Source organism: Echiichthys vipera (genome assembly GCF_963691815.1).
Source record: "Echiichthys vipera genome assembly, chromosome: 7".
NCBI classification, from domain to species: domain Eukaryota; kingdom Metazoa; phylum Chordata; class Actinopteri; order Perciformes; family Trachinidae; genus Echiichthys; species Echiichthys vipera.
This window is the reverse complement of record NC_139832.1, coordinates 21,428,101-21,454,057: the sequence shown is the minus strand read 5'-3', so window position 1 is coordinate 21,454,057 and position 25,957 is coordinate 21,428,101. Positions and strand designations below refer to the sequence as shown.

At 41.4% G+C, this 25,957-nt stretch overlaps 3 protein-coding genes across 5 annotated transcripts in view; all 3 read left to right on the top strand.

The window, feature by feature from the left end:
- mlc1 (modulator of VRAC current 1) overlaps nucleotides 1-4,931 on the top strand; it is a 5,561-nt gene extending 630 nt beyond the window's left edge. Inside the window, exons 2-12 of one of the 2 annotated variants that reach the window (XM_083916789.1) lie at nucleotides 1-108; nucleotides 518-607; nucleotides 751-804; nucleotides 932-1,033; nucleotides 1,183-1,284; nucleotides 1,529-1,600; nucleotides 1,681-1,797; nucleotides 1,891-1,947; nucleotides 3,143-3,265; nucleotides 3,546-3,707; nucleotides 4,034-4,931. The exon at nucleotides 1-108 is cut by the window's left edge and continues 203 nt beyond it. In XM_083916789.1, coding sequence (XP_083772915.1) covers nucleotides 1-108; nucleotides 518-607; nucleotides 751-804; nucleotides 932-1,033; nucleotides 1,183-1,284; nucleotides 1,529-1,600; nucleotides 1,681-1,797; nucleotides 1,891-1,947; nucleotides 3,143-3,265; nucleotides 3,546-3,707; nucleotides 4,034-4,111 — 1,065 coding nt within the window. In that variant the 3' untranslated portion in view covers nucleotides 4,112-4,931. Of the gene's footprint in view, nucleotides 109-517; nucleotides 608-750; nucleotides 805-931; nucleotides 1,034-1,182; nucleotides 1,285-1,528; nucleotides 1,601-1,680; nucleotides 1,798-1,890; nucleotides 1,948-3,142; nucleotides 3,266-3,545; nucleotides 3,708-4,030 lie in introns of both variants that reach the window. The other variant, XM_083916788.1, reaches the window with a different exon arrangement.
- A 4,951-nt stretch (nucleotides 4,932-9,882) lies between these two features.
- Nucleotides 9,883-14,849, top strand: panx2 (pannexin 2; the record flags this gene model as incomplete). Its single annotated transcript, XM_083917460.1, has 5 exons — nucleotides 9,883-10,111; nucleotides 11,893-13,007; nucleotides 13,366-13,501; nucleotides 13,940-14,128; nucleotides 14,521-14,849. The coding sequence occupies 5 exons, from the start codon at nucleotides 9,883-9,885 to the stop codon at nucleotides 14,847-14,849; spliced, it is 1,998 nt and encodes a 665-aa protein (XP_083773586.1).
- Nucleotides 14,850-16,853: 2,004 nt separating this feature from the next.
- On the top strand, nucleotides 16,854-25,923 carry trabd (TraB domain containing). 2 transcript variants are annotated; one of them, XM_083917465.1, is made up of 10 exons: nucleotides 16,854-16,919; nucleotides 17,355-17,395; nucleotides 17,736-17,802; nucleotides 18,575-18,741; nucleotides 19,062-19,202; nucleotides 19,586-19,696; nucleotides 19,794-19,933; nucleotides 21,472-21,644; nucleotides 23,280-23,376; nucleotides 23,472-25,923. In XM_083917465.1, exons 2-10 carry the CDS (start codon nucleotides 17,372-17,374, stop codon nucleotides 23,653-23,655), a joined length of 1,104 nt encoding a protein of 367 aa, XP_083773591.1. In that variant the 5' UTR covers nucleotides 16,854-16,919; nucleotides 17,355-17,371; the 3' UTR covers nucleotides 23,656-25,923. The 2 variants fall into 2 exon arrangements, with proteins under 2 accessions (XP_083773591.1, XP_083773590.1); XM_083917464.1 differs by lacking the exon at nucleotides 16,854-16,919 and having other exon boundaries at nucleotides 17,255-17,395.
- The last annotated feature ends 34 nt before the right edge of the window (nucleotides 25,924-25,957 follow it).

Here is a 25,957-nt window from a genome sequence, read left to right as displayed (position 1 = left end):
AGCTACACGGTGGACGTGAGGGCCAGTGACCTGCAGCTGGCCCAGCCGGAGCCTCTAAAGCACCCCTGCTTCAGCTACAGGGCCTGGCTCTATAGTGTCCTCATAGGGGTGAGAAGGATGGTCAGGGAGAGCTGCAGAGGAGGCACATTACAGGGTGTATCTATTTAGTCCATAACACACAAATTTTAAAGGTTGGGGTTGTCTTTTTTTCTGATGAGAGAGCATCCCAATCTAGAAATTTTGAGTGGGTTGGCAACAAGAAGTCTTGTTTTGTGCTACCACATTTAGGTGATCAGAAAAGTGTGTGAGCATTTACTATGAGGAAACAGATAAATATACAGTATTTCTAATGTCAGCGATTTGTCTGCCGGCATGTGTACATCTAACTGGGCACTTCAACATTTTGTATATGTGTGTGCATGTGTTGTATAGTATCCTCGTGCAGCCTTGCCTATTGAAGTGTCTGTATCTGTATATGTATGCATGCCTGTCTGTGTGTGCCTGTGTGTGTCCTCAGGGCAGTCTGCTCATCACATCTGGTTTTTCTCTGTACCTGGGAAATGTGTTTCCTGTTGCCATGGACTACCTACGCTGCGCTGCAGGCTCTGTAAGTAACCATTATAATAAGTGTCATCACAGTCAGATAAATATACAGCTATACATTAATAACTTTATACATATTGTTTAGATTAGACTGTCATGTCAACAACATCTGCTAAATAGAAAAAAAATGTCTGCTGTTTATATCAGGGCCTCCCTGCAGCAATCGCCAGTTTTGCCATAGCCAAGAACAGACATGTTGCGGTGAGTATGAACACACCAAAGGCAAAAGGGATGATTATGTTTTAATGGATTTTTACATTCACTTCCACAAGGCAATTGAGGACTTGTACTAATGAAGGTCTAAGGTTTTGTTTTTGTTTTTTGCAAGGTGTCAGATTTCCAGGTGGTCTACGTGTCAACATTTGCTGTGACTACCACTTGCCTGGTTTGGTTTGGATGTAAACTGGTCCTGAACCCTTCTGCCGTCAATGTAAATGCATCATAATAATATAATGTAAACTACCAGTCCTTTGGTTCCACATAAGCTTAAGTTATTCCTTAAAATAAAGCATTTCTCTGCATTTCCTTTCTTTTAATTATCCATCTGGTATTGTGTCTCTGCTCCCTGTCTGTTCACAGATCAACTTTAACCTCATTCTGATGATTTTGCTTGAGGTGTTGATGGCCTGTACTGTCATCCTGTCAGCCCGCTCTGCAGAAGACTGCTGCTGCCACAGGAAGGTGTGTGTGAGTGTGTGTGTGTGTGTGTGTGTGTGTGTGTGTGTGTGTGTGTGTGTGTGTGTGTGTGTGTGTGTGTGTGTGTGTGTGTGTGTGTGTGTGTGTGTGTGTGTGTGTGCGTGTGTGTGCGTGTGTGTATGAGGGATTGATTGCTTTTATTCCCCCAGCTGATGTGTCTCCCCTCTTACTCTCCCTATAGCTTTCACTCTTCCATCCTAACTCCTCTCAACCTTCATCCAACTTTTAGCCGGTGACATATGACAGATCTGTGGTTCTAACGCCAGCAGTGTTCCCCACTCGACTCCTTAAAGCATATTCTGTGAGTACTTTTGAGTTTTGTTGAATATCATATTTCTGTCTGGTCAATGCTTATCAATCGCTGAACAATGTCTCTAATAGGTGATCGAAGTAATCGTGGGAATTTCTGCTGTATTCGGAGGAATTATTGCACTCAACATGGACGCTTTGCTACCTGGCCCCTACTTGTCGGTGACGTTTTTCTGGATTCTTGTTGCTGTATGTTTTTCTTAATTAAACTCACCTTTCAATATGACAGCAAGGGAAGTTTAGAATGATAAGACCAAATGTAACTTTGTGTCTCCTTTGCAGTGTTTTCCGAGTGCTATCGCCAGTCACGTTGTATCCGAATACCCTAACAAATGTCTGGTGAGTACAAGAAAATGCTCTAGTTCATGGAGCTCCAGTCTTGAGAAACCACTAAATAAAGGGTTGAATTTATTTTTAGGTTAGGGTGGATGTGATCAGTTAAAGTAATATACTTGGAACTATCAGTCTTTGGTCAAATAGTGATTGATACTGACCTTTGTAGTAGGTAGTATGGAGAATAGCCTTTCCAGAGTCTCAAACGATATCTTGTTGCATGGTGATGCAGGGGAATGATAGACCATTGTAAATGCTGTGGTGTGCCTCAAGGTTCTGTTCTGGGTTCTCTCCTGCTTGATGTATCAATCGAGCGATCGATCAATCGATCTATCGATCTATCTATCTATCTATCTATCTATCTATCTATCTATCTATCTATCTATCTATCTATCTATCTATCTATCTATCTATCTATCTATCTATCTATCTATCTATCTATCTATCTATCTATCTATCTCCTATCTCTGCCATGCAGATTATATTCATTATAGATCTAATTTAGGCCTGGAAATCAAAAAAGCAAAATTGCCCAATTTAAATAACTGCCTTAACTCTATTTGGAATCGGATGGTAATCAACTTCCTATAGCTCAGTGCTAAGAAAACAGAAGCTCCTATTTCTGCTCCAGTCTTTTCTCTAAGGTAATGGATAGGTTATATTTCCTCATGTGTTAAATCGTCCTTCAAATGTTTGTGCGCTTTTGACCAAGCACTGACTTTTGACCAACATATTAAGTTTGATTCATTGTTTTTTCCGCCTGAGAAACACTTAAAAACTGAGGCCCATTGTATCTCAAGCTAAAATGGAGCCATCTTGACTATTTTAGCTCCCCTCTTCACCTGCCTCAGCAAAACATGCCCTAGATAATTTACGAGTGTTACAAAATGTTGCTGATATAAGCATTTGATCAGCATTTGATCATCATCCTCCAATAAAAGTCTCATGGGAATCTTGGTTTCTCATCACTGGCTTCCCATCAAATTCAGAATTAATTTCAAGGTTATTTGATAGATCATAGAGCTCTTCATGGCACTTGCTTCATTGGAGATGTGTAGCCTCCACTGTATCTTATGGAAGTTAATTAGGATGTCTGCTGAGGAAGGATAATCTTTATCATTATTTACTAAATCTCCCAGTTATACAAACCGGGTCTACTTTCTTTTATCAAACATTTTTCTCTCTTATTGGTGTCTCTTAGGTGGAGGTGCTGATTGCTATCAGCAGCGTGACATCTCCCTTGCTCTTTTCCGCCTCCGGCTTCCTCTCTTGCAGTGTGATCAGCTTTATTGAAATTTTCCTGTATGATGTGCCTACAGCCAAGGTGAGTTTAATGAAGTGAAAATTCACCAGTGGGCAGGCTTTCTAGGAAGCATTACCTCTCCAGCCTTGAGGAGGTCCTTTTACATGAGAAATACAGGGACAGCTTTAAGAGAAGCTTTGAGATTAACTCATTGAGATATGTCCTAAAATTTCAGAAACATGTTCACACTGGGATGTCAGGTGAACCCAAACACTTGTCAGTACCTTTGTGTGTGTGTGTGTGTGTGTGTGTGCGTGTGTGTGTGTGTGTGTGTGTGTGTGTGTGTGTGTGTGTGGTCCAGCAATCCTACGACATCCTGCTGCTGATTCTGATGGTGCTGCTGCTGGTGCAAGCAATTCTAACTTCAGCCACTGTGGTGCACTGTGCCTCCTACAAGAGTCAGCTCCGCATGGGGGCTCCAGAGTGTGACGGCAGCATGCTCACCCCGACCCATTACTGTGAGGTAAGACGGGTAAATACAGGAGTTGTGGACACAAATGGACGAGACTGTCTTTTCCTCTCTTTGCCTGTCTCTCCACTTCCAACAAGAGCCATTTGTGATTATGAAAAAGTATACATTTAATTCTTTTCCAAGTGTTCTCACCAGCTATAGCTCATGTAAATGGTATTTAAATATCATGACATAAAAATATATGAGCGAGAAACCTATTAAAAAACACATTGTGCTGCTTATCCTTCACACATCATGTATCTCAATGTTTTGTCACCTTTGCCCTTTTACATTCCATCTCTCTCTTTCTCCCTCTTCCTGTTTTGCTCCCTCAGCAGCAAGCAGCCAATGGAGCGCTGCAGGATTTTGACAAGGACAGAGCCTGGAAGGCAGTTGTGGTCCAAATGGCCCAATGAACAGTCCTACAGTACACCGAGAAGTTTGATGAGAAATGAAATAAACTCTGTAAACTGTCCTGAGATGGAACATACTGGAAGAAAAAAAACTTCAGAGATGGAGAGAGAAATAAATAGAATAAAGGGAGAATGAAATAACGATAGCAAGAAAGAGATATAAGTTTAAAATAAAGCAAGGCAGAGAATGTGATATATAAGATATTTGCATGATGCCTGTGTCTTTTTCTGGGTTTTTGGCATTGGTGTCTGCTTACTGTATTGAGCATTGTTTGACCCGGAAATTGAACCATTCTCTGTAGTTTAATAAGCACAAGTATTTTTACATTGACACCAGTTACAATCAATATTAAAAAATGTTTAGTAGTATAAAAATGTTCCAAACACAAGTGATTTTGTTCTGGATTTAGGGAATGATGCCGTTTTCTCAGCACTGTTTTCGAGGTTGTACCGTAGGATAAAAAGGATGTCATTATTTATAGAAATCAACAAATGAAACATGCTTAAATTTGCGGCACACTTTATTCTTAGCAGGTTTTCTTTCCAAATACAGAGCACTGACTAATTTTGGCAATCTCATCCTGACTGTAGGCCTAAGTTACATTTTGTTTAGTAGTTGACCTTGTGTACAGTGGTGTTGTGGTGGTTCCTACAGCTTATTACAAAAAGCATTGTTCCACCTGGATATTGCAGATGAACTGATGTAAAGCATTTTAACTGAAATTGTGTTTTATTTAGGAAAATAAAATGTTTGTAATCAACTGTAAGTAAACATGTTTGTATAATGTTTTTTTGGTCTTCTTGTTGTTTAATGTTCTCTATTCATCACTCTACAGATATTGTATAAATGACAACAAACTGCATACTGTACCACACAAACTACCAGTGTGGTTGTTATTTTCAAATTAAATGCCAGGCTGTGATGTTAACACAGTAAGCGGTTCATATTTGCATACACTTTTACTGAATAAAAACAACTCTGGCAACCCTACTGTTGTTGCATTGATGGTGTTCTCAATGTACTAGAGCTTATTTTGTACTATGCTAATTTACTTAATTTCCTTCCTCTGTTAATTTACTCCCATCCTTCTGCTCCTCTCTGTGTTAGACACTGCACAATGTTTTCTTATGAAATGGATACTTTACCCATTTTAATTGAGGTAGGCATTGTGTTCAGGTGAACAGTGTTTGGCCTGTTCCTGTGGTACAAGTTCTCGCAGAACTGAGCTGAAATGTCCTGCCGAAACCCGCCAGATGACACGTTTGGCCTCTTTCCCTACCCCTCTATTTACAGCAGTGTTGCTTGTACCACACCCATCTTTGAACTTGACCTTCGCTGTCTTCATTTTGATCTAAAGACCTGTAACAATTTGGGACTACAATGTAAGGTTGGGACAGACAGAAAAAACTCAAAACTGCCTCTGTGGTAGTTCCTGCTACAGTAGGTGTCTCTAGGATCACATTTTACCATTTCAGCCAGCCAGACAGACAGACAGACAGACACACACACACACACACACACACACACACACACACACACACACACACACACACACACACACACACACACACACACACACACACACACACACACACACACACACACACACACACACACACACACACACACACAATACCAGCATTGTCACAGCTCGTAATTATGAACTTAGTAAATGTACAATTTATAGATTTATAGGGATGTTCCATGAATTGCAATATGTTACACAATTGTAATAAAGAGGGAGGTGCTACTGAGTGTATTATTGAACAAAGTAGGCCTACAATGAAAACACATGCTGAGTGTTTTCTTCTTTAAAATGAACACCCTCAAGCTCTCTGCAATGATACTGAGACGGAGAGAGAGAGAGAGAGAGAGAGAGAGAGAGAGAGAGAGAGAGAGAGAGAGAGAGAGAGAGAGAGAGAGAGAGTATATTTGGGAGCAGACATAGTGAGGTACGGCTAAACCGGCAGAAACCGGCTTGAGCAAAACTGACTTGTGGCTCGGTCTGACTGAACATCGAGAGCGCGCCCGCACCGCGCGCTCACCCCGCTTTGTTGCAACAAGAATCTCAACAGAGAGCGTAAGGCTGCTGCAGGCTGCAGGCTGCAACAAAACTCACCCAGCATCATTTAAAGTGTTAGCAGCAATGTGGTGTTGCTGTAAATTAATAGACAATCTGTTTCACTCGGCTAGAGCACGATTAGCCTCATAAATAGGCTATATTTGAATATAGCCATTCTTTTATTGTGCTTCTTAAAGACTTCTCCAGAAACCTCTCCTGTAACTTCACATATGCACATTTTACCATGCAAGAAGCCCATGCAGTTAAACGATGACAAACTATCGGCTGTAGATGGCTCTACTTTATTTCAAACTTGAGGTTCCTCTGCGCGATTGACTGATGCTGCTTGGATTCTCCCAAAACGGAGTCAGGATACCCAGCTAATCGCCACACCCAGGGAGTTTGAATGACAAACATATTTTCCATTCCTGGTTTGTCTTTGCCAGTCCACTTATAGATGATGGGCAGGCCGGATAACCCTATCAATAAGAGAGTCGGCGCCTTGTAGTTTGGTTGTAGACTGAACATACAGATGAATTAAATAGCCGGTCTGTAGTTATTCAACTAGGAAATTCTCAGCCTAAACGTTTTCATATCCATATACTATTGTGGTTACTAGCCTATATCACTCTACTCATGAAAATGATGAGTGAAGTGAATGAGTAGGATATCGATTTCTGCCACATAATTCAATCTAGTTTCCAGCACCTCCGCACCTGTCCTGAATGTGGCTCGATCGCATTGGTGATGCCATGAACTAGAGGATCTTAATATGTTATCTCATCCCTTGTTTTCTGAGGAAGAGGCAGGGCAGGGAGGGGAGAGGAGAGAGGAGGGGAGCTGGGGGAGAAAAGGCGGAACAAACCGGTGTGCTGGGATACATGCTGTAGCTGCTCACCCGCACTGCAGATTAACTCTTACCGTGCCGCGAGAAGCAGTGAGACATGGTGAGTGGATTTCTTATTATTTACCTTCGCATGCACGCACATGGTTCGTTTGTTTGCACCACAGTGTGTGTGTGTGTGTGTGTGTGTGTGTGTGTGTGTGTGTGTGTGTGTGTGTGTGTGTGTGTGTGTGTGTGTGTAGCTTTTCTGGTGCTAGTTGTTCCAGTGTGGACAGGAGATGCATGTATCCTAAGAGACTCCGACAGTAGGATCTCCTCTTCTCTCTCACACGTACGGACACAAAGCAGCGCGCACACACACACAAACACACTCTCTGATGTTTAGCAGCTCGTCTCTGGCTATTCGGGAGCTATCCGCCGCTCAGGTGCTGAAACGGCTCGTCATCTGCAGGCAGATGTAATCCACTGCGATGCAATGTCTGTGGTGAAAGTGTGGTCCTCCTGGCTGCGATTCTTCCAGCGCCCTGGACTTACACATCTGTCAGGAGACAGCAGCCTAGCTCAATATGAGCTAACCATGATAAAATGACCCTCTGATGAAATGTTCCTGCAGTGGTCCCATAGGGACAAAAGTGATAAAACTGTGAGGATACTTTATGGTGTTTTTCTGTCACAATAAGTATAAAGTTGTATTTTTTATTTTTATTTTTTTAAATGTGATATTGGTCTGCTATATTGACCTGGTCAGATTTGTTGTCTGAATGCCTGAAAACAAGTGTCACTGAAAGTTCTTCCCCTCTTCAGCCATTATCTAATTCATAATTCATGATGAATGGGGCTCTTCTCCTTCAGCTGTTGTCCCAGAGCCTAGCTCTTCCTCTTTGTAGCCGGGTGTACTGGTCATAGCGAAGAGGGATGCTGTAGTAGCCAAAGAATGTGGGATTTCCTCTCTAAACACTGGTGGCATCGCTCAGTTGAAAGGCATTATCTGTCGGACTGGAGCAGCACCACTGGTTTACAAACAGCAGTGCAGAGTGCCTAAAATATATAATGCTGCCCCTTTAAATTTAAATTATGCAAAGATAATGCCCCATCTTCCTTGAGACAGTGTGTGAGGATGTGGATAAAGTTATCTTGCTGTATGTGGCCAGATCTGTACTAAAATATAATGTACGTTAAGTTTATTCCATAAGGGACATATTGTTCTCTGTCTCCCATATAACACCGATTACTGCATGATGTCAGCAGTAAAGGAGCAGTGTAGCAGAGCTGTCGACAGGGGGGGTACACCAGGTCAGTTGTCCCGGGCCATGGGTCCCTCTAACCTTAACCATCTAATAATCTGCTGGGGGGACCTTGGGAGATCACCTGATCCTGGGCCCTGCTACTATACTGCCCTGGTGTGTAGGCTTTAGGGGGATCTATTGGCAGATATGGAATCTAGTCAGCCATGTGGCACCGCACAGAATGGACGAACCAAACAATGGCTCTAGAGAGGGCCTTTCGCATTTGTACATGGTGCAAAAAAGCGGTTTCAGTCTAAAACTAATTTCCCAGTTCATGACAACTGCATGGGGGATGCATGGATGCTTTGAGTTGCAGGCCTTTCTATGGGTGACGTCACAACGACTACGTCTACTATTTTACGCAGTCTGTGGTTCTACTACACGTTTGGAAAGGGAGGCACTATTACAACAAAAGCATGTATACACTCACTTACTCTCTCTCTCTGTCTCTCTCGCTCTCTCTCTCTCTCTCTCTCTCTCTCTCTCACACACACACACACACACACACACACACACACACACACACACACACACACACACACACACACACAGACACAGACACACACACACACACACACACACACACACGCACACACACACGCACACACACACACACACACATACAAAGGTACTGACAAGTGTTTGGGTTCACCTGACATCCCAGAATGTACATGTTGTTCTACAGAGGTAATGACCACTAGGAGTCCATAGAAAGGCAGGGGGTGAATTATGGAATAGCAGATTCAGTGTCCAAATCCTCATTTGTCAATTCATTGAACAGATTCTGTTTTAAGTTGATTTCAGGTAAGCATAGCCCCCTGAGAAAGAATTTGCCCTTTAATGTCCTTGCCTGAACAAAGGCGAAACTCCCCTCAGATGTAACCACATTCACTCACAGTGAAGATTAATCATCCACATGACAGCACTAGAGGATGATTGATGGAAAAACAGAGAGCTTTCCTGAGGAAGGTGTGGGAAAATACAAATTCACACTACAGCTCATTTCAAAGATGATCGCACAAGTTATTTGTTGTACATAAAAATTAAATCTTGTTGCTCACTACAATGTTCTGCCCTAACTGTTGATCTTTTCTTTCAGGAAAGGATAGGTAAGAGCTTCTCCTGACCGAAGCTTGTGTTACAACTATTCAGGCAGCAATCTCTCTCCCTGGGGATTGCAAGGACGCCTCCTAAACTCAGCTCATTCCTCAAGCTGCCACACACAGAGAGTGTGGACTGAGGCCAAGCACTGTAGAAATGGAGCAAACATAGGGACGCGCACCGAAGAGGGCAAGCGAAGAGTGTGTTTCTGAACGTTATGCCTGTTCTTCAGAAAGAGAGCAGCTGTGGGAAAGTGTAGAAAACTCAAAGCTCTGAAGAACACAGACTTCACAGTATGAGCTGCTGCTTTCCCACGTATGGTGACAGGGGCAGAAGTTGGCCACACATGTCTGTGTGTGTGTGTACCTTTGTGTGAGTGTATGCGTGTGTCATACTGTCTTGAGGAGTACTCAACTTCAGCAGGGAGTGTCTGGCCTCCCCTCCAGTGCAGAGGGAGGTTGTGCGCCCTTTGTGTTCCGGATGCAGAACATCCTCGATCAAAACTTAGACATGGCCACGGCTCTACTCGCAGGTGAGAAGCTGAAGGAGCTGATCCTGCCGGGCTCCTCCCAGGATGAGAGGGGTGGGTTACTGGCCGGCCTCATGGTGCAGCTCAAACTGGAGCTGCCCTTTGATCGCGTTGTCACTATAGGGACGGTCATCATCCCCATCCTGCTGGTCACCCTTGTCTTCACAAGGAACTTTGCAGGTGAGACCTCCGCCACTAGAGGGGTTCGTTGTCACAGTAAACTGCCAAAGCTAATGCCTCATTTCTACTGCGGGGTTCAGTGCACCTCAGCTAAACTTGTTTTGTACCAGGTCCTTTTTTCTATTTGGTTTTCCACTGCTGATAGTACCCACTCCGTGAAGGATCCTCGGCTGATTGCCATTGCGATGCTGCATGACACTACAGTGACAGCTTTCCTTTCATTGGCAGCAAAACAAAAGAAAATCTGCACTTTGTCAATTGTACAGCTTAGTGTATAGCACAGTTTTGTAACAACATTTTTTTGAGTTGAGTCAATTAAAACATTGAGGTCGCCTTTGATGGTGGCTTGGCTATTTAGAAATGGTGGGTTAGCACAGGATAGTACGTGTCACAGTAGTGACAGTCGCTGACCAATCAGAGACCTGCAGTGTTTTAACTCCACCTTCTCGGATCAGCCCAGCTCACATGGAACCTGGACCGAGGTAGTACCAAAAAAAGTATAAAGTAACAGGTACTAGCCACAGCTTTCGCTGATGGAAAAAAGTTAGCAAGAGCTGCATCCTACTATGCAGTGGAAATGTGGCATGAGGTACAGCAACAGCTGTTACCCAAGTGTATTTTGCGTTAGCCATGCAGTGCTTCTGTATTTCCTGTGACAGACAATGCAAGTAGGAGTCAGATTAGGTAAGGAAGGAAAAGCAGCAGACAGAGAGAGCTGGAATGGGCTAGAAGAGCAACTGAAGATAGGAGGGTAAGGTTAGAAGGCTTTTGTATCAGGCTCTCTTTATAGCAGCATTAATAATCTGGGACAGAGTAATTAACTTTAGCAGCAGAAAAATGTAGATGTTTAGACAATTTCTTTAGTATTCCCTGAGCATCCTGCACTCTGTGACTGTAACAAAGGATGCCATTGCACATACTGTCCTTGTCATCAGTACATAACAACATTAAAATAATACATGCTGACTTTTAAAAATGACTTTTTCTAATAAAGTTTTTAATACAAATGATAAAGTTTAGTTAGATATCAAGTATACCATTTGTGTTATCACATGTCACTGCAGGTAGTTAAATGATTAAAAGTAGAATTGTTGCAACCCTGAACCAGACAGAGCTGATAAAGAACAATTTTGACAGGAAGGAGTGTTCTCGCTTCCTCTATCTGAGCCAGGCAGATCATCGTTTGAAAAGGCTGAGTGAGTGTTATCAGAGGCACGCAGCTCTGTGGGCTAAACAGATGAATGATTAGATTCTCTGAGATATGTTGCAAATACAGTTGAAACAGATCACAAAGATGCAAGACATTTCTATAGAAATATGAATATATCAGTTGTATTTACTGCAGTAAATATGAGGGAACATCAAATTCCCAGTTTAACCATATTATCTTAAGCACAACTTAAAAGTGAAATGAAGGATTAAAGGTAAGTCTGTTTTGAACATTTCTTGTACTATGCAGAACCACTGAATAGTGACTCAGTTGTGTGCAAGTGCAGTACAATGGATGATTGCAACAGATATCTTAGGTATGTTTACCTCCTTTCCCTTTCAAATAAGTGCTTTGGATGAATTGTTCAACTGGGATTTTGTTGTCTGTTTGTCTGACCACTTGCATGTTTTCACATTGCCATATATTGCCAAAACAATTCAAGAGCTTATGAGTGAAATTCGGAAAATATGACCCAGGATATCAGCTGATATATTCAGTTTATATTCTGAGATATAATCAACAGAAAAATTGTTATGTTTGGGATGCTTGTTTCTATCTGTGCTTTCCTCAGAGGAGTCCATATACTGTTACACACCACACAACTTCACCAGAGACCAGGCACTGTATGCAAGAGGCTACTGCTGGACAGAGCTGCGGGATGCTGCACCTGGTGTGGAGGTTCATCTTTGGCCTTCACTATTTGAGCACAAGTTCCTGCCCTATGCTCTGCTGGCCTTTGCTGGAATCATGTACATTCCTGCTTTGGGCTGGGAGTTCCTTGCCTCTACACGGCTCACTTCAGAGCTCAATTTCCTTCTTCAAGAGATTGATAACTGCTATCATCGAGCGGCTGAGGGCCGAGCCCCAAAGATCGAGAAGCAGATCCAATCCAAAGGACCAGGCATAACTGAGCGAGAGAGGAGGGAGATCATAGAGAACGCGGAGAAGGAGAAAAGCCCTGAGCAAAACCTGTTCGAGAAATATTTGGAGAGACGAGGCCAAAGTAACTTTCTGGCTAAGCTTTACCTGGGACGCCATCTGGCTATTATCTGCCTCAGTTCCATCCCCATTTCCTACCTGAGCGCCTACTATGCCCGCCAAAGGCAGAATGAGTTCACCTGTGCGCTGGGTGAGCCCCCAGACATAAGCAGTTATAACGAGCTGAAGCTCAGGGTCAACTGTAAGCTGCCTGCCGTACAGCTGCAGCGCATCATGGCAGCAGTAGATATCTCTCTGCTCTGCACCATGAACCTCATCATCCTGATTAATTTGCTGCACTTGTTTGTGGTGCGCAAGTCCAACTTTGTATTTGACAAACTGCATAAAGTTGGTATTAAAACACGCCGCCGCTGGCAGAAGTCTCAGTTCTGTGACATCAACATCCTGGCCATGTTCTGCAACGAGAACAGGGACCACATCAAGTCGCTCAACCGGCTGGACTTCATCACCAATGAGAGCGACCTCATGTATGACAATGTGGTCCGGCAGCTGCTGGCTGCGCTTGCACAGTCCAACCATGACGCTACACCCACTGTGAGAGACTCTGGGATACAAACACTTGATCCAAACATGGACCCCTCTGATCTCGGAGTGGGAGAGATGGCCGGGGAGCCGCTGGTCATCAAACGACCCCGCAAGAAGATGAAATGGATTCCAAGCTCAAATCCTCTTCCTCAGCCATTCAAGGTAAGCCTGAGAAAAAAATTCCAAATCTCCAGTTGTAAGTCATCCACATTCATTCAGCTGCTGAATTTCAGCATCAACAATAGTAGAAGGAAAGAATCTAAACCTTCTGTCCTCTAGAAACATAATAATACTCACTACAAGAACTTGTTCACTGGAGTTTATATAAACATGGACTGTATGAGCCACACCAGCTCTCGATGAGGTCCTCTTTCTCTTAAGAGGCACAGGAAGTGGTCCTCATTTAGGCCTTCCAAAATCTGTAGAGCACTTAATAGCTGTAATAGTTGCCTTTGGCTACCTGAACTGAAGTTTAAGCTGTGATATAATGAGCTGTTTATGTGTCTTCTGTCCGTTAAAGGAACCTCTTACCCTGACACGCCTGGAAAATAACACCAAGCCTGAAAAACCCAAACCAGTCAGACGAAAGGCTGTGGCAGACAACTTCATTGCACCACTTCTGGATACAAAGAGCACACAATACCCTGCAATAAAAGGTATACAGCAATATGAGCAGTAAGTCTGTGAACATTCGTATTGAAATTAATATTCCTGTATTAACAATGGATCAAATGACTTTGTGTTGTGTGAAAGGGACCACTCTCAGTGATAAACCAACATCTAACACTGTAGTCATCCATCCATCTACATCAGTTTTCTTACACTAATCTGGGGCTAGGTCGCTTTGGTAGTAAGCTAAGGAAGTACTCCAGATGTCCTTCTCCTGAGCAACATATTCCAACTAGTATATGCTAAGATACCCGAACCACGCAGTTCTCCTCAGTTCCACTGAACTTTGTAGCATCTTTCAGCTAACTGTTTTGGTTCACTGTCACGCAGCCTGCAGCTGTTTAACCGTATTTACTTGGATAAGCTGCTTTTTAATTGTTATGTTCTACCTCCTTTTAAGTTAGATATTTCATTTTCAATCGTAGATTTGAGTGGGATGGAGAAAAAGCACTCTCGCAACTTCTCCCTGGACGTCCACCCATACATGCTGACTGTTACCCGTAAGCCCAAAGTGGAGGCTACAACCACAGAACCTCGACCCTCAGAGCACAACATGGATACAGTGTACCTTGAAGGCACACACACTATTGTTCATGTGTCTGGTGCCATTACAGGTAGGCCTAATGTCATATTCACTCTTGCTTTTTTTGGTTCAGGGCAGAATTTGTCACGTCACCTAAACCATTAAGGTCAAATATTCAAGGAATTAGTATGCACCATCCCATTTGTAGGCCCAAACTGTACCTTACATGAGCCTGCAACCACAACCTGGTCCAGACAATGGGTATGATTATTTACGACATGTTGTTATACCTGGTAAATTCCAATAGCTTAATGAATATTGCTAATGCTGCCTTCCATGATGGCCAATCAGTCTTAGCCTGCAAAAGGTGCTTACCTTTGTAAAAGTCTTGGTGTTGTTTTTTGTATACTTTTAAGTTTTCATTTGAGAATTTGACTTTCTCTCCTCTCCTTTGACCCTGTCTGGTATTTCTTGTCTCGTCAGAAACTAAGGTTGTATCTCCAGAATCGACCAACACTGCCTTTTCCACGGTTACCCTGCCCACCTCTACTTACGTAAATGGCGTGAGCCCAAACCCTCCCTCCAGTGAGGACCCCCTCAGTCCCAAGTCCTCTCCTCCTCCTCTTCCTCCAAGGGAGCCTCTCCCCCATACGGAAAACCCTGACTGTCAGCCCCCACCCCTGACAAGAGCCCCTACACATCAGCTGCTGAGTATACATCATACTCTCTTCAAGGAGGAAGAAGATGAAGAACACCGTAGAGACAGACTGGCAGAGAGACCTGGGGAGCTCATCGCTGCTGGGGAATGTTGAAGGAGAAGAAGAAGAGGGACGCTGACCGAGATTCCTCTCCCCAACACTCCACTCTCTGCGCACATGACCACCAAGTTGATCACCTCCTATCAATAGCCACCTCTACTCTTTAACTGAACTCACACACTTCGGTGACGGGTGGATTGGACAGCGAGGACATGTCATGGAACTCTGGTAGTCGTACAAGCAAAATGACTCAACTTTTAGATGGGAGAATTACTCAGATGGGATAAGACAAATGTTTGTGTATTTGATAATGTTGACCAGAGTACTGCTGTAGGAAATTATGTCACATTCATGTCTCAGGATGACTGTGTACAGCTAACCACCCTCCAATGAAACCAGCAGTGATATAATCCAACAGGGTGCTACAGTGCAGGGTCAAACAGCTATCTTCAAAAGGCTTAATGAAAGGATGAGCAGCTATGAGAGATGAGTGAGCGTTTTCGAAGAAAAAAAAAAGACACACACCTTAGAGATGCATATCTGCACAGAAGACTGCATTATAGCTTCAAACTAAATGTATTTTAAACACATATGATAACGCTTCGGCCCTTTATCCCAATAGCCAAGTAGAAAGGTAGCTCACGAAATTGTGAGATCTGCACAATTAATATGCAAGAGATCACAATATATTTGTGGCAATAAGGTATGCGCTTACAGCATCATATTTCACCGAAAGCTATAGCCAACTTATATAGACACTGTATATGACTCAGTGTTTGTGTTTGTTTAAAATATAACACACATTTCATGACTTTATCATTGAGATTTCACCATTGATTAGGAATGTGTGTCAGATCTTGACTCGACTATATTTGCACGTCATTAATAGGTAGATTGGCATATTATAGGGTGGCACTGTGAGGTGATATGAGAGTACAATGTTGCTCAGAGAAAAATAGTAAAATTTGTCCAATAATATATATGTCTAATAGCTACCAGATATCAATGACAGAAATGCAGTGATGTGGGTTTTTCTTTCTTGAAGACTTAACCGCAGCTCCAATATGATGAATGGAGCTGGACTCGCTGGTAAAGTGTGTGACTTGTGTTCTGCTGGCTTCTTGTGGGAGTGATGTGACGTAAAATGAATGAAGTGATGAGTAGATGGTAAATCGTTTCTACACTGGAATGTTTATTACATGATGACTACGCCTTTGATTGTCATCTGCTTTTCTCCAACACAACTTAATTCTCTTTGGTAGTTCTACCCTGTCTCACAATGTGCCAACATCTGCCATTGAGGAATTAATAGTTAGATTAGTTAGATTAGTCTGTTATTTGTAGTAGAAATCAAGCATATATGAGCACTTTTCGTAGGGAATGAGTGAGTGGTCAAGAGGATGGATGCCTACCACAACCTCTCCATATACATTTATTGCAGCTGCATACATGATTACAGGAATTTCAATAAAGAGACTGCCTGTACTGACTTACACACCAATATGACATCTACTGTAGAATACATTAGTGCTGGCATCAGGGGCTTACCTACAATATAGGTGGACCTATGCATACTATTCAACTTTTTTCTGGGGTATTCAATAAGCACACATTTGTGATGTGACACCGCAATTTCCCCCACTTCAGTTCTTGTAATAATCTTTTGGTGGAAATAACAAATGGTCCGCCTCATTGTCATGACACAGGTTGGCTCAAAATGCCCTTGTTAGACTGCTCAAGCACACTAAATGCATCCAAAAGCACTTTAAGACTTGTAGCACGAGTGTGTGTGAGAGCATGTTATATGTTGAAACACAGCTCTGCTTATAGGCTAACTGAATTTCTGTGTAGATTTGGACCTTGAGACGGGCAAAGAGGTAAATCTGTGATAGTCTCAACGATAGTTGAAACGTTGAGAAAAGAATCAAGACTTTGGTTGTACTGTGTGAAATGTTATAATGGAAAGTAATTAAAAGCATTTTCACTATAAAAAAAGAAAGAAAATAAATGTGGGCTTCCCAACAATCAATGACTACATCTACCAGAATGCACTGCGGCTGTCAAATTCAGCCGAGCACTGTACTGCTGGCAAGGAGCACACTGACGTGCGGGCTGGCTTGCTCAGTAAGTTGTTGATATTTGTTGTTTTAGACAACTACCGTGTATATTACCAAATGTGTTTTACTTGATAATAGCAGCATTTGTTGTGAAATGTTCCGTTTCAACGTGTATAATGTGACGAAATTCTTACTGCTAGCCTACATTAGCTTGAGTTAGCTGTTATCATCCGGTAGCTAACCAAAAACCGATGAGTCCTCAGTAAACGCTCAATGTTTAGCAGCCCCGTACCTGAAAGTAACAATTTAGGCAAATTGGTAAATTTGTCTAATAAATCAGTGGTGGTCACCACTTGTCCTATCAACGCTACAGAGCAACAACTGTTAGCTGTGTTTAGACAAGTCGGCGACGTCAGTGACGCTATACTGTAGCAGCTGTGTCAGTGAACGTTTCACCGCTCAGCGTAACGCATGTCTTCGTCCTGTCCTGTGTTAAACGCAGCTTTCAGTGCTTCAAACATGGATCAAGACAACAATTCAGAGGTTCGTAACATTTACAATCATTGAGCTTTGTGTGAGTGAGATGTTTTTGGCTGATGTTTTACCAGATGTCCTGCTCACACAGAGGACCCACTGGGTGAGTGTGTTCTTACGATGTAGTCTGTGTAAAAACACGCATGTCATTCTGTTACTAACTTGTTTCAGGGGGTTGTTTTTTCCAGGCATTGCGGTTTTAACTTGCCCTGAGCACTTACCTAATTATGTGCAATCAACCTGTCTTTCTCAAACTGGCTAGACTTGGACAGAAATAATCGCTTAATCTTCCAACGAAGTAAACATGCCATCTATCTAAGATGTTGTTTGCTGTTTTGATGTCTGACAGGATGAGTCAGTTGGCCCATCGGAGGACCCTTCAGAAGAGGAACTGCCTTGTATACCTCCAGGGCTCTGTAAGCAGTTTTTTTTTTAAATATTGTGTGTGTGTGTGTGTCTGAATGTGTGTGTCTGAATGTGTGTGTCTGTCTGTGTGTGTGTGTCTGTGTGTGTGTCTGTGCTCTATTTCACCAGAAATATTGTGTAATATCATTTGTTTAGGTGACTGCCACGTCATGTCTTGTCTCATTTACACATTATTCATTTTTCAATTAAATTAAAATTTAATTTGTAACTTTTTTTCCACAGACTGATTAGTTATCCAACTTGACAGTTCATAGTAGCAGCCCTTCATTGTCATTTATAATTTAAATAGTAAATCTGCGTGACACAATAATGAAAGTCTTACAAATTCTATGCTCTGTCCAAGAAAGGGACTTGCTAAATCCTGGACCAATGATAGATTATCTGCACATAATCACACATCCTACCTTAAGAATGAAGTTTATCAGATGCATGTGCTAATGGTTTTGTTAATGTCCTCACTTATTGACTAATACCTTTTTTGAAAGACTATGAAAAGAAATTCTTGTATACTTCCTTTTTTCTGGTGCACATGTTCCCTAGAGTTGTCTATAGTTTATTAAATAGCTGTAACTTGACTCTTTTCCATCATTGGCAGAGATGCTGCATGTGTGAAAAGGACTGGGATGCAAAACCTAATGTGCTAAAGAAAAATACATAACTTTAAACAATTGCTGAAAAGATTAAAAGAAGAATCCTTCATTTAACCATAGTAGTAACACTATAGTTGTCCCCTTGTATATTTCTGTCTCTGTTGTTGTCTAGCGGATGGTGAGGCAATGGAGCTGCTTTGGCAGTTGCGATCTCAGCGCCGTGAGTCGTCCCCTGAGCTCCCAGAGACAGTTTCACGTCTTACTGCCCCTGATGGCAGCCTCCTATACTTGGTGGGCACTGCTCACTTCAGCGACAGCAGCAAAAAGGATGTAGCCACGGTGAGCCAATGAGAACATACAACAGGATTTCTACTGTACGCTTACACCCTTTTTAAAATGTAAATGTGATATGCTGGGAATTGTCAGTGAAATAATGGACTAACTCTGTTAATTCTGGAGTAGCACCTTGAAGATTAGTTATACTGTAATTAGGTTGGCATTGCTCTGTTGCCAAGCATAATCCTTTCTTCTTTATTTCCACATTGATTTTTTTGTCTTTCCTTACTCCCTCACTTGCCATTTGTCTCTTTCTTATTCTCTTATGTTCTCTTATTCTGTCTCTTATCTTACATACCCACTGCTCTTTCTCTGCCCCACAGACGATCCGCGCTGTGCAGCCGGACGTGGTGGTGGTGGAGCTGTGCCAGTACAGGGTGTCTATGCTGAAGATGGACGAGAATACACTGCTAAGAGAAGCCAAAGACATCAACCTGGATAAGGTTCAGCAGGCCATTAAACAGGTCAGGCCTTCAGAATGACCAGTGACGGTTGTGTTAAAAACAGCAGGAGCAGACAAACTGGAGAGTGTACTATATATTCTGAATAAAGCAGTGATAATATTGTTTGATATTTAAACTGGCTCTTATACTATGATGGGGAGAAACAGTAAAGACAACTGCAGCATGCACTCATTGTTTATGGGGAAATAAGTATCTATGATGCATAATTCACAAACAGGGTCAAGTGTCAAGGCTTTTACTCTGTTTTGTATGTGATGTTTTGTCTTCTTCATTTCAAAAAACTGTGTTTAAGTAAGTGCATAAAAAAGTATTTAAACAATGACAACCAAAGCCATATCTGTGTTTCTGTAAATGCTTATGCTTCTGTCCTCTGTGTTTGTCAGAATGGGCTGATGTCTGGCCTCATGCAGATTCTCCTGCTTAAAGTTTCAGCTCACATCACGGAGCAACTGGGCATGGCTCCTGGAGGAGAGTTTAGGGAGGCCTTCAAAGAGGTGAAACATACACAAAAGAAGTTTATATTACAATGGTTTTAGTTTTTTGTGTTTATCCTTTTTTCTTATTCTTGATTTTTTTTTTTTCTTTCCACAGGCTGGACAAGTGCCGTTTTGTAAATTTCACCTTGGGGACAGACCAATCCCTGTGACGTTCAAGAGGGCCATTGCAGCTCTCAGTCTGTGGCAGAAGGCGCGTCTGGCATGGGGTCTTTGCTTTCTGTCAGACCCAATCAGGTATTAGCTCACCTTTTGTCACTTTTTGTCATACCACACAGTGTGGTGAGACTTTCTTTCTTAATGTCTATTATTAGACACTGGTGTTTTGGAAAGAATAGAGATGTGCTTTACCTTATTTAGATGTCCCGAAGTGATCAGAATGTCCCATAAAAGGTTTTAAAAAGAGAGTTTAAATGTAAATGCTAAATAACGAAAGAAGAAAATGCAGCTACAGTATATGTGCACACATCATGGCTATCTCTCTATCTGTATGATCTGTGAAGAACTAGGGAATGCAGAGTACATGCAACTTCTTAAACTGTCAGTGGGTGTGAAATCTGACCGCAAGCTTTCTGCAGTGAGTGCCTGTCCTATCTTCTGACATCTCTTAGATTGAGCCTGTTGCATTCTATGATGTATAAAACAGAATTGCTGAGGGAGGGAGACCTAAACAGAATATAAGCTTGAAAGTATGTTTTGTGAGCCAATTTTCTCAGCACTTACTTCTTGGGGTGTAAGAAAATATCAATACGCTTGAGTGTCGCAATAATATGTTAAGGGATGCTGTATCGATTCTCAAGAACACTGCATCAATTTTTTTATAACACTCTGAGACCTGCATGGGCGCTATTGATCTCGGCTGACATAACAGACAGTCTTTTTAAGAGGCTGTAGCGAGCTCAAAGAAGACATCTAAGGAATCCATTGGTACCATGTCACCATGACATTCTAACTTGCTGGGAAGGGGGCTCATTAATGCTCCAAAGTTAAGCTAAAGTTGGGCCGAAATTTGGCAAGGGACAAACTGGCATGGCCATTTTTAAAGGGGTCCCTTGATCTCTTGACTCAAGATATCTGAAAGAAAACTGTTTCTATGGGTCTCCACAAGTCTACTCTTTACAGACAGGCCCACTTTGTGCCAATTCAATGCAGTTGTTTGACAAAAAAACATTTTTGCATCCAGTATAAATTTGTTATTCTTGCCTATTCTAAAAAAAAATTGGTGTATTTGGTGTACAGCAGTGCCGTATCTTCAGCCATTTAACTCTTTCATTTCAAAGTAACAACATAGGCCTAGGGTGGTGTCTTCTTTATACTCAGTGTACTGACAGTTTTCATAAAATTAGATTTAAAAATCGCAATGTATATATTGAATTGTAACCCCTGTATCATGATGCCTATCACATTACCAGATTCTTGCCAATAAACAGCCCTTCTGTGTAATTTTGTATTTTTAGACAGAAAACACAACGGGTTGACCATGCTGTCAAGGGCGCCTCCAATTGCCCACTTTTTTTCATTTTGCACAAAAGGGAACTAAAATTACTAATTTAACTTCAAAACAATATAAATATTGAAGGATAAAGTGTCATATAAATCTTGCAAAAATACTTTCTAATAGTAATAATTTTGAAAAAAATTGTGCAGACCATCTGTCCAACACATTTTTACTGTGTGTTTCTCATTCTTTACTTTTTGCTGTCACACCCAAAATACTGTGTGAACAAAAACAAAAATGTTTCCCCTTCTGTCGTTGGGCTGTGTCATGTTTTTAGTAAAGAGGACGTAGAGAAGTGTAAACAGAAGGACCTGCTGGAGCAGACCATGTCGGAGATGATCGGCGAGTTTCCTGCTCTCCACCAGACCATCGTGGCTGAAAGAGACATCTACCTCACACACACGCTTCGCCAGGCTACACGCTGTGTGGAAGCCCCCCGTAATGCCCAGAGTGCGTATTACACTGTTCAATGAGCGAGTAATCAAATACCTTAGGAGACATTTTTTCTTAAATCCACCTGTGCAGTATTCACGAACACTATGACATTAATACAATGTTTCCTTTTTTGCGATTTGTTCTTCAGTAAGAACAGAAACTACACACTGCACACTTGAGGTCTGACATGTTTATGCAAAATAACTGGCTATAGGGTTTCTTCAATTATACACTTGTATTATACTGTAGGATTTAAATGACAACATGCTGCAAAGTGCAGGGATTTAATTTACAATGCTGCAGTACGAAAATCATATCGGCCCATGGGGCACATGCTGTACAAGGTGAGCTATAGAGCACCTTTTGTGATTGGCTGTTGTGCGTATTAATTTATATCCACTACTGAAGCTACCAAACATGATGGTACCTCCACTTCAGAAGTGATTAAAGCTTTTGTTTTTTCATGTGGAGTCCGCCGCTGCACCCTTGACTTTTCTTTTCTATGTATGCGCGTGTGGCTGTGTGCACATGACCCTGCAGTAAGGTTCTCAAAAGTATCTATCTATACTTTTTAATACCATGTTGATTACCATGATTTAGAACAATACTATATCCATTCTGATAGTATCGAAAGTACTGAAGCTATATGAAAAAAAAAAATCTTTAATCAGGTTTTCAACAAAAGGCTGCTCAGATGAAACAATGTGGAAGAAGATAAACTTTGTGTTTGTATGTGTTAAGGGACTTTTTTTCTGTACCTGCACTGTGTGCAAGTCTTTGCCATGTTATCCAAAGCTATCAAGTATTGTTTGTTTGTTTTATACTAGTATTGTATCGAAGATTACAATTCTGGTACCCTGTAGTCTCATGCCCTGTGCTAACAAGGATCAACTAGCATGCGCTTTCAAAAACATTATAAGATCAGAGGTACGAACAGTTCTGCAGTTAAAGAAGACATCATGAATCTGATGTAGACTTTTCTTAGCACCTTTTATTAATAACAAATTTACGGGGAAAAAAACGTAGATATTGTATATTTTTAGCTTAATAATCCACTTTTTCCTCCTTGACATGTACTTTATAAATGTTGTGTGGCTTGATACATGCATATATTTTCATTCATATGAAATTCTGCTTTGTCTATTCACATACATTGCTCATTAAGTAGTTTGAATTTTGTTGTACTTTTTAAGATTATTATATACCTGTGCTTGATATAGTTTTTCCCCTAGCAAGACATGTCAATCTACTGAAAATATCTCTCATCAAATGTGTTGCAAAATTGTTGCGTAATGAACCGACCAGTGAAAACAGGGTTGTTTGAATGCAACAGAGACTGTTGATGGAACATGATGAGTCATATTGTGTGTAAAAAGGGTGACGTTTCAAACTTTGTTTCACAGAAACCGGATGACATTTTTTTAACTGTTTTTACTGAGTTTAAAAGCAAATGTTGCAATCTGGGTGAGACTACAGGAATTAATGCCAAGTGAATTATATGGTTAAATCCAGACATTCAGGTCATTTACACTGATATCTCTCCGTGGTGTATTTGGATGAATAATCTTCAGTAAAAAGATAACTTTTTGTTTGGCACATGGCGATGGAAATATAAAAAATAAATGCATTTTGTTTTTGTTATTTTCACAGAAGTGCCTGCTGTGGTAGTGGGAGTTGTAGGGATGGGTCACGTCCCTGGCATAGAAAGAAACTGGGAGAAGCAGCTCAACATAAATGAAATCATGAGGTAAGTTTGTAACATTACATATGGTCAGTAATAGAAAACATATTTTGACTAACAATTCCACAGTTGCTCAATGTGTCTGTCTGTCTCTTCCTCAGTGTTGCGCCTCCCTCGCGTTTTGGCTGGGTGTTGCGCACGGTCATAAAGGGGGTCATGATGGGAGTGCTGGGATATGCCTGCTACCGTACTGGAGGGAGTTTAGGTAGAGCCCTGCTGTCTTTGCCTGCAGTCCAATCTTTACTGGAGACTCTGCACCCACCCCATAATCCAAGCCTACAGTGACATGACCTTAAATCTATTAAAGCAATGCATTTTTCACCAGTGGCCTTAAAAACAGGAGGTGAGGCTGGAGGAAAGATTTCACCGGCCCACACTATGAACTAACAAGGACCTCAGGGGGTTAAGAGCCTCCTACCTCGTATTGATGTTCCTGTAGATGCAGCAGGGCTGTACTGCCAAAGAAACCATGACAGTACTCTTAAGTTCTCTTTCATATTTTGTGCAAATCATGCATTTTGTAAGGTTTACAAAGGCCAATAATTCCTTTTGAATAGATTTAGATTTCATATCCCCCCACCATTCCTTTAAATGACCAAGTTTTTATTTGACAGTATCATCAAAATCATCTTCAGTCGTGTGCCCTAAAGTGACTGAGCCATTTTCTGAGAGGCACACTTTTCTAACGCTGTCTCCTTTTTCCTTCCTCCGCCAGCACTTTATAAGATTCAAGATTCAGGAAAACTTTATTTATCCCCAAGGGGCAATTCAGAGAGAGAGTCTTGTACGGTACATGCAGTCTATGGAAGGTGGGAAAGAAGTAAAATCGTAAGTCAGTCACTATCCGACCGTTAAGTCGTTAAGACGTAATGGCCTTTCAAAATACAATTTCCAAGCTGATCAAAGCCACGTATTTCTACAAGGCCGCAGTGCTGTCTTCCCTGTTGTTCGAACAGATCTGAGTAAAAAAAACTTAAAAAACAACATAACTGTCAAGTGCGTTACATTACACTTAACAGCCCCATACGCATAAATCATAAATATAATCAAGGAATAACCTTGTTGCATAGAGTGACCCTCATGGTGTGAAGTAAATGTAAGAAATGTCTGGATTTAAATCTTTTATTTGAAATGCATATATACTGTATATTCTTCAGAACTCACATAAGACAAAATAATTCCAAAGTGCACAGTCCTGCCCACATCAACATAAAAGTGCCTCATATCGCAGCAGTAAGGGCTAATGGTGAACTAAATGGAATGGCAGAAATGTGTGTTTTATGCATTTTTAACATCCAAATGCTTAATCCAATTTTCTAATATTCTGGCTTTGGATAATTATATGAAATAGACAATCTCATTTGTGTTGTCTTCGCTTCAGTTGAAATCGTACCATAGCTCCATCATTTTATGGTCACTCATACATTCAGGACTGGCTTAAATGTGCCTCGGGATGAGCAATGAATTTATCTTGTCATTTGTATATTTGATTGTGCATCCTATATGAGGTATACTCACATATCAGCTTTAACTGGCTCCATCTGTGAGAAAGGATTCAGACCTGACACAGAGATATGCATCTTGTACAGAAAGACGTCTCTGAAAAACCTCCACACAAGAACATCTGTCATTCACTGAGCCAGCCGTTTGTACTTTTATGATATATGCAGTATCACTTGCCAGTCTGATTGTAAATTGGGGATTGAGATGAAAAAACTAAATTGGTTTCCCTAGAATTAAGGATTTAGCTTAACCGCAATGGTTTCTCAGTGGAATTCCCATCAATGGAAATTTGTTATGGACTTCTTTTCTCCACTATGAAGGAAACTCGACAGTTTGGATTGGTCAGAGTTGGGAGGTAAAGCCTTGTACTGCTGTCACTGCTGCCTTTGACCCTCCAATTACCTCCACTGCTGAGGCTTTATATTACCAACACTGACCTGTATCCAGAGTCCAGAGCTTCTTATTGCACGTGTATTTCAAAAATGGCTTGCTGACATCCCTGGAGCTTTGTTATGTAGGAGATGCCCCAATAAATCCAACAATTGGAACAAGATCTTCACAAGATTTCAAGGTCATAAACCAACATCCATTTCCAGGTATCCCCAATTTTAAGTGATTTTTTATGTACAGTACTGGAATTGATTAAATGTGTTTATAAGAGATGAAATAAGTTAATTTGCTGTATTTAATTTGTGGTTCAATGGACTAATATAAGACTTGAGTAAATGAAGCAGTGCCACAAACATAATTTGACCATTTGCAAGCATCATCCACAACTCAGATGATTGATAAATGAATGACTAAGAGATGGGGATATTGGGAACAGATGTAGTCATGCTTCTCAGTCCCTCTGCAGTATCAAATACAGTCAATATTAAAAAAATATATGTATCTCCCCCTCCCACATCCAAAGGGATTATAATTGATAATTGCCAAGAAAAAAATATGAATGTCTGCATTTTCTGAGATGTTTCCTTATACCCCTGTGGCATTGTTAACATACCAAACATCAAATCCTAACTTATGTAATGAATAATTAAAAGATAAACTATCTGCCTCAAAATGCTGCCTCTTCTTTTATTTT

What these genes read in the sequence shown, in the direction of transcription:
- trabd (XM_083917464.1), top strand. Translation starts at nt 17,324, where the DNA reads ATGTCTTCGTCCTGTCCTGTGTTAAACGCAGCTTTCAGTGCTTCAAAC. An exon ending in TTGTATACCTCCAGGGCTCT is followed by an intron (nt 17,803 to 18,574) that starts GTAAGCAGTTTT and finishes GTTGTTGTCTAG; the next exon opens with CGGATGGTGAGGCAATGGAG. An exon ending in TTTCTGTCAGACCCAATCAG is followed by an intron (nt 19,934 to 21,471) that starts GTATTAGCTCAC and finishes TCATGTTTTTAG; the next exon opens with TAAAGAGGACGTAGAGAAGT.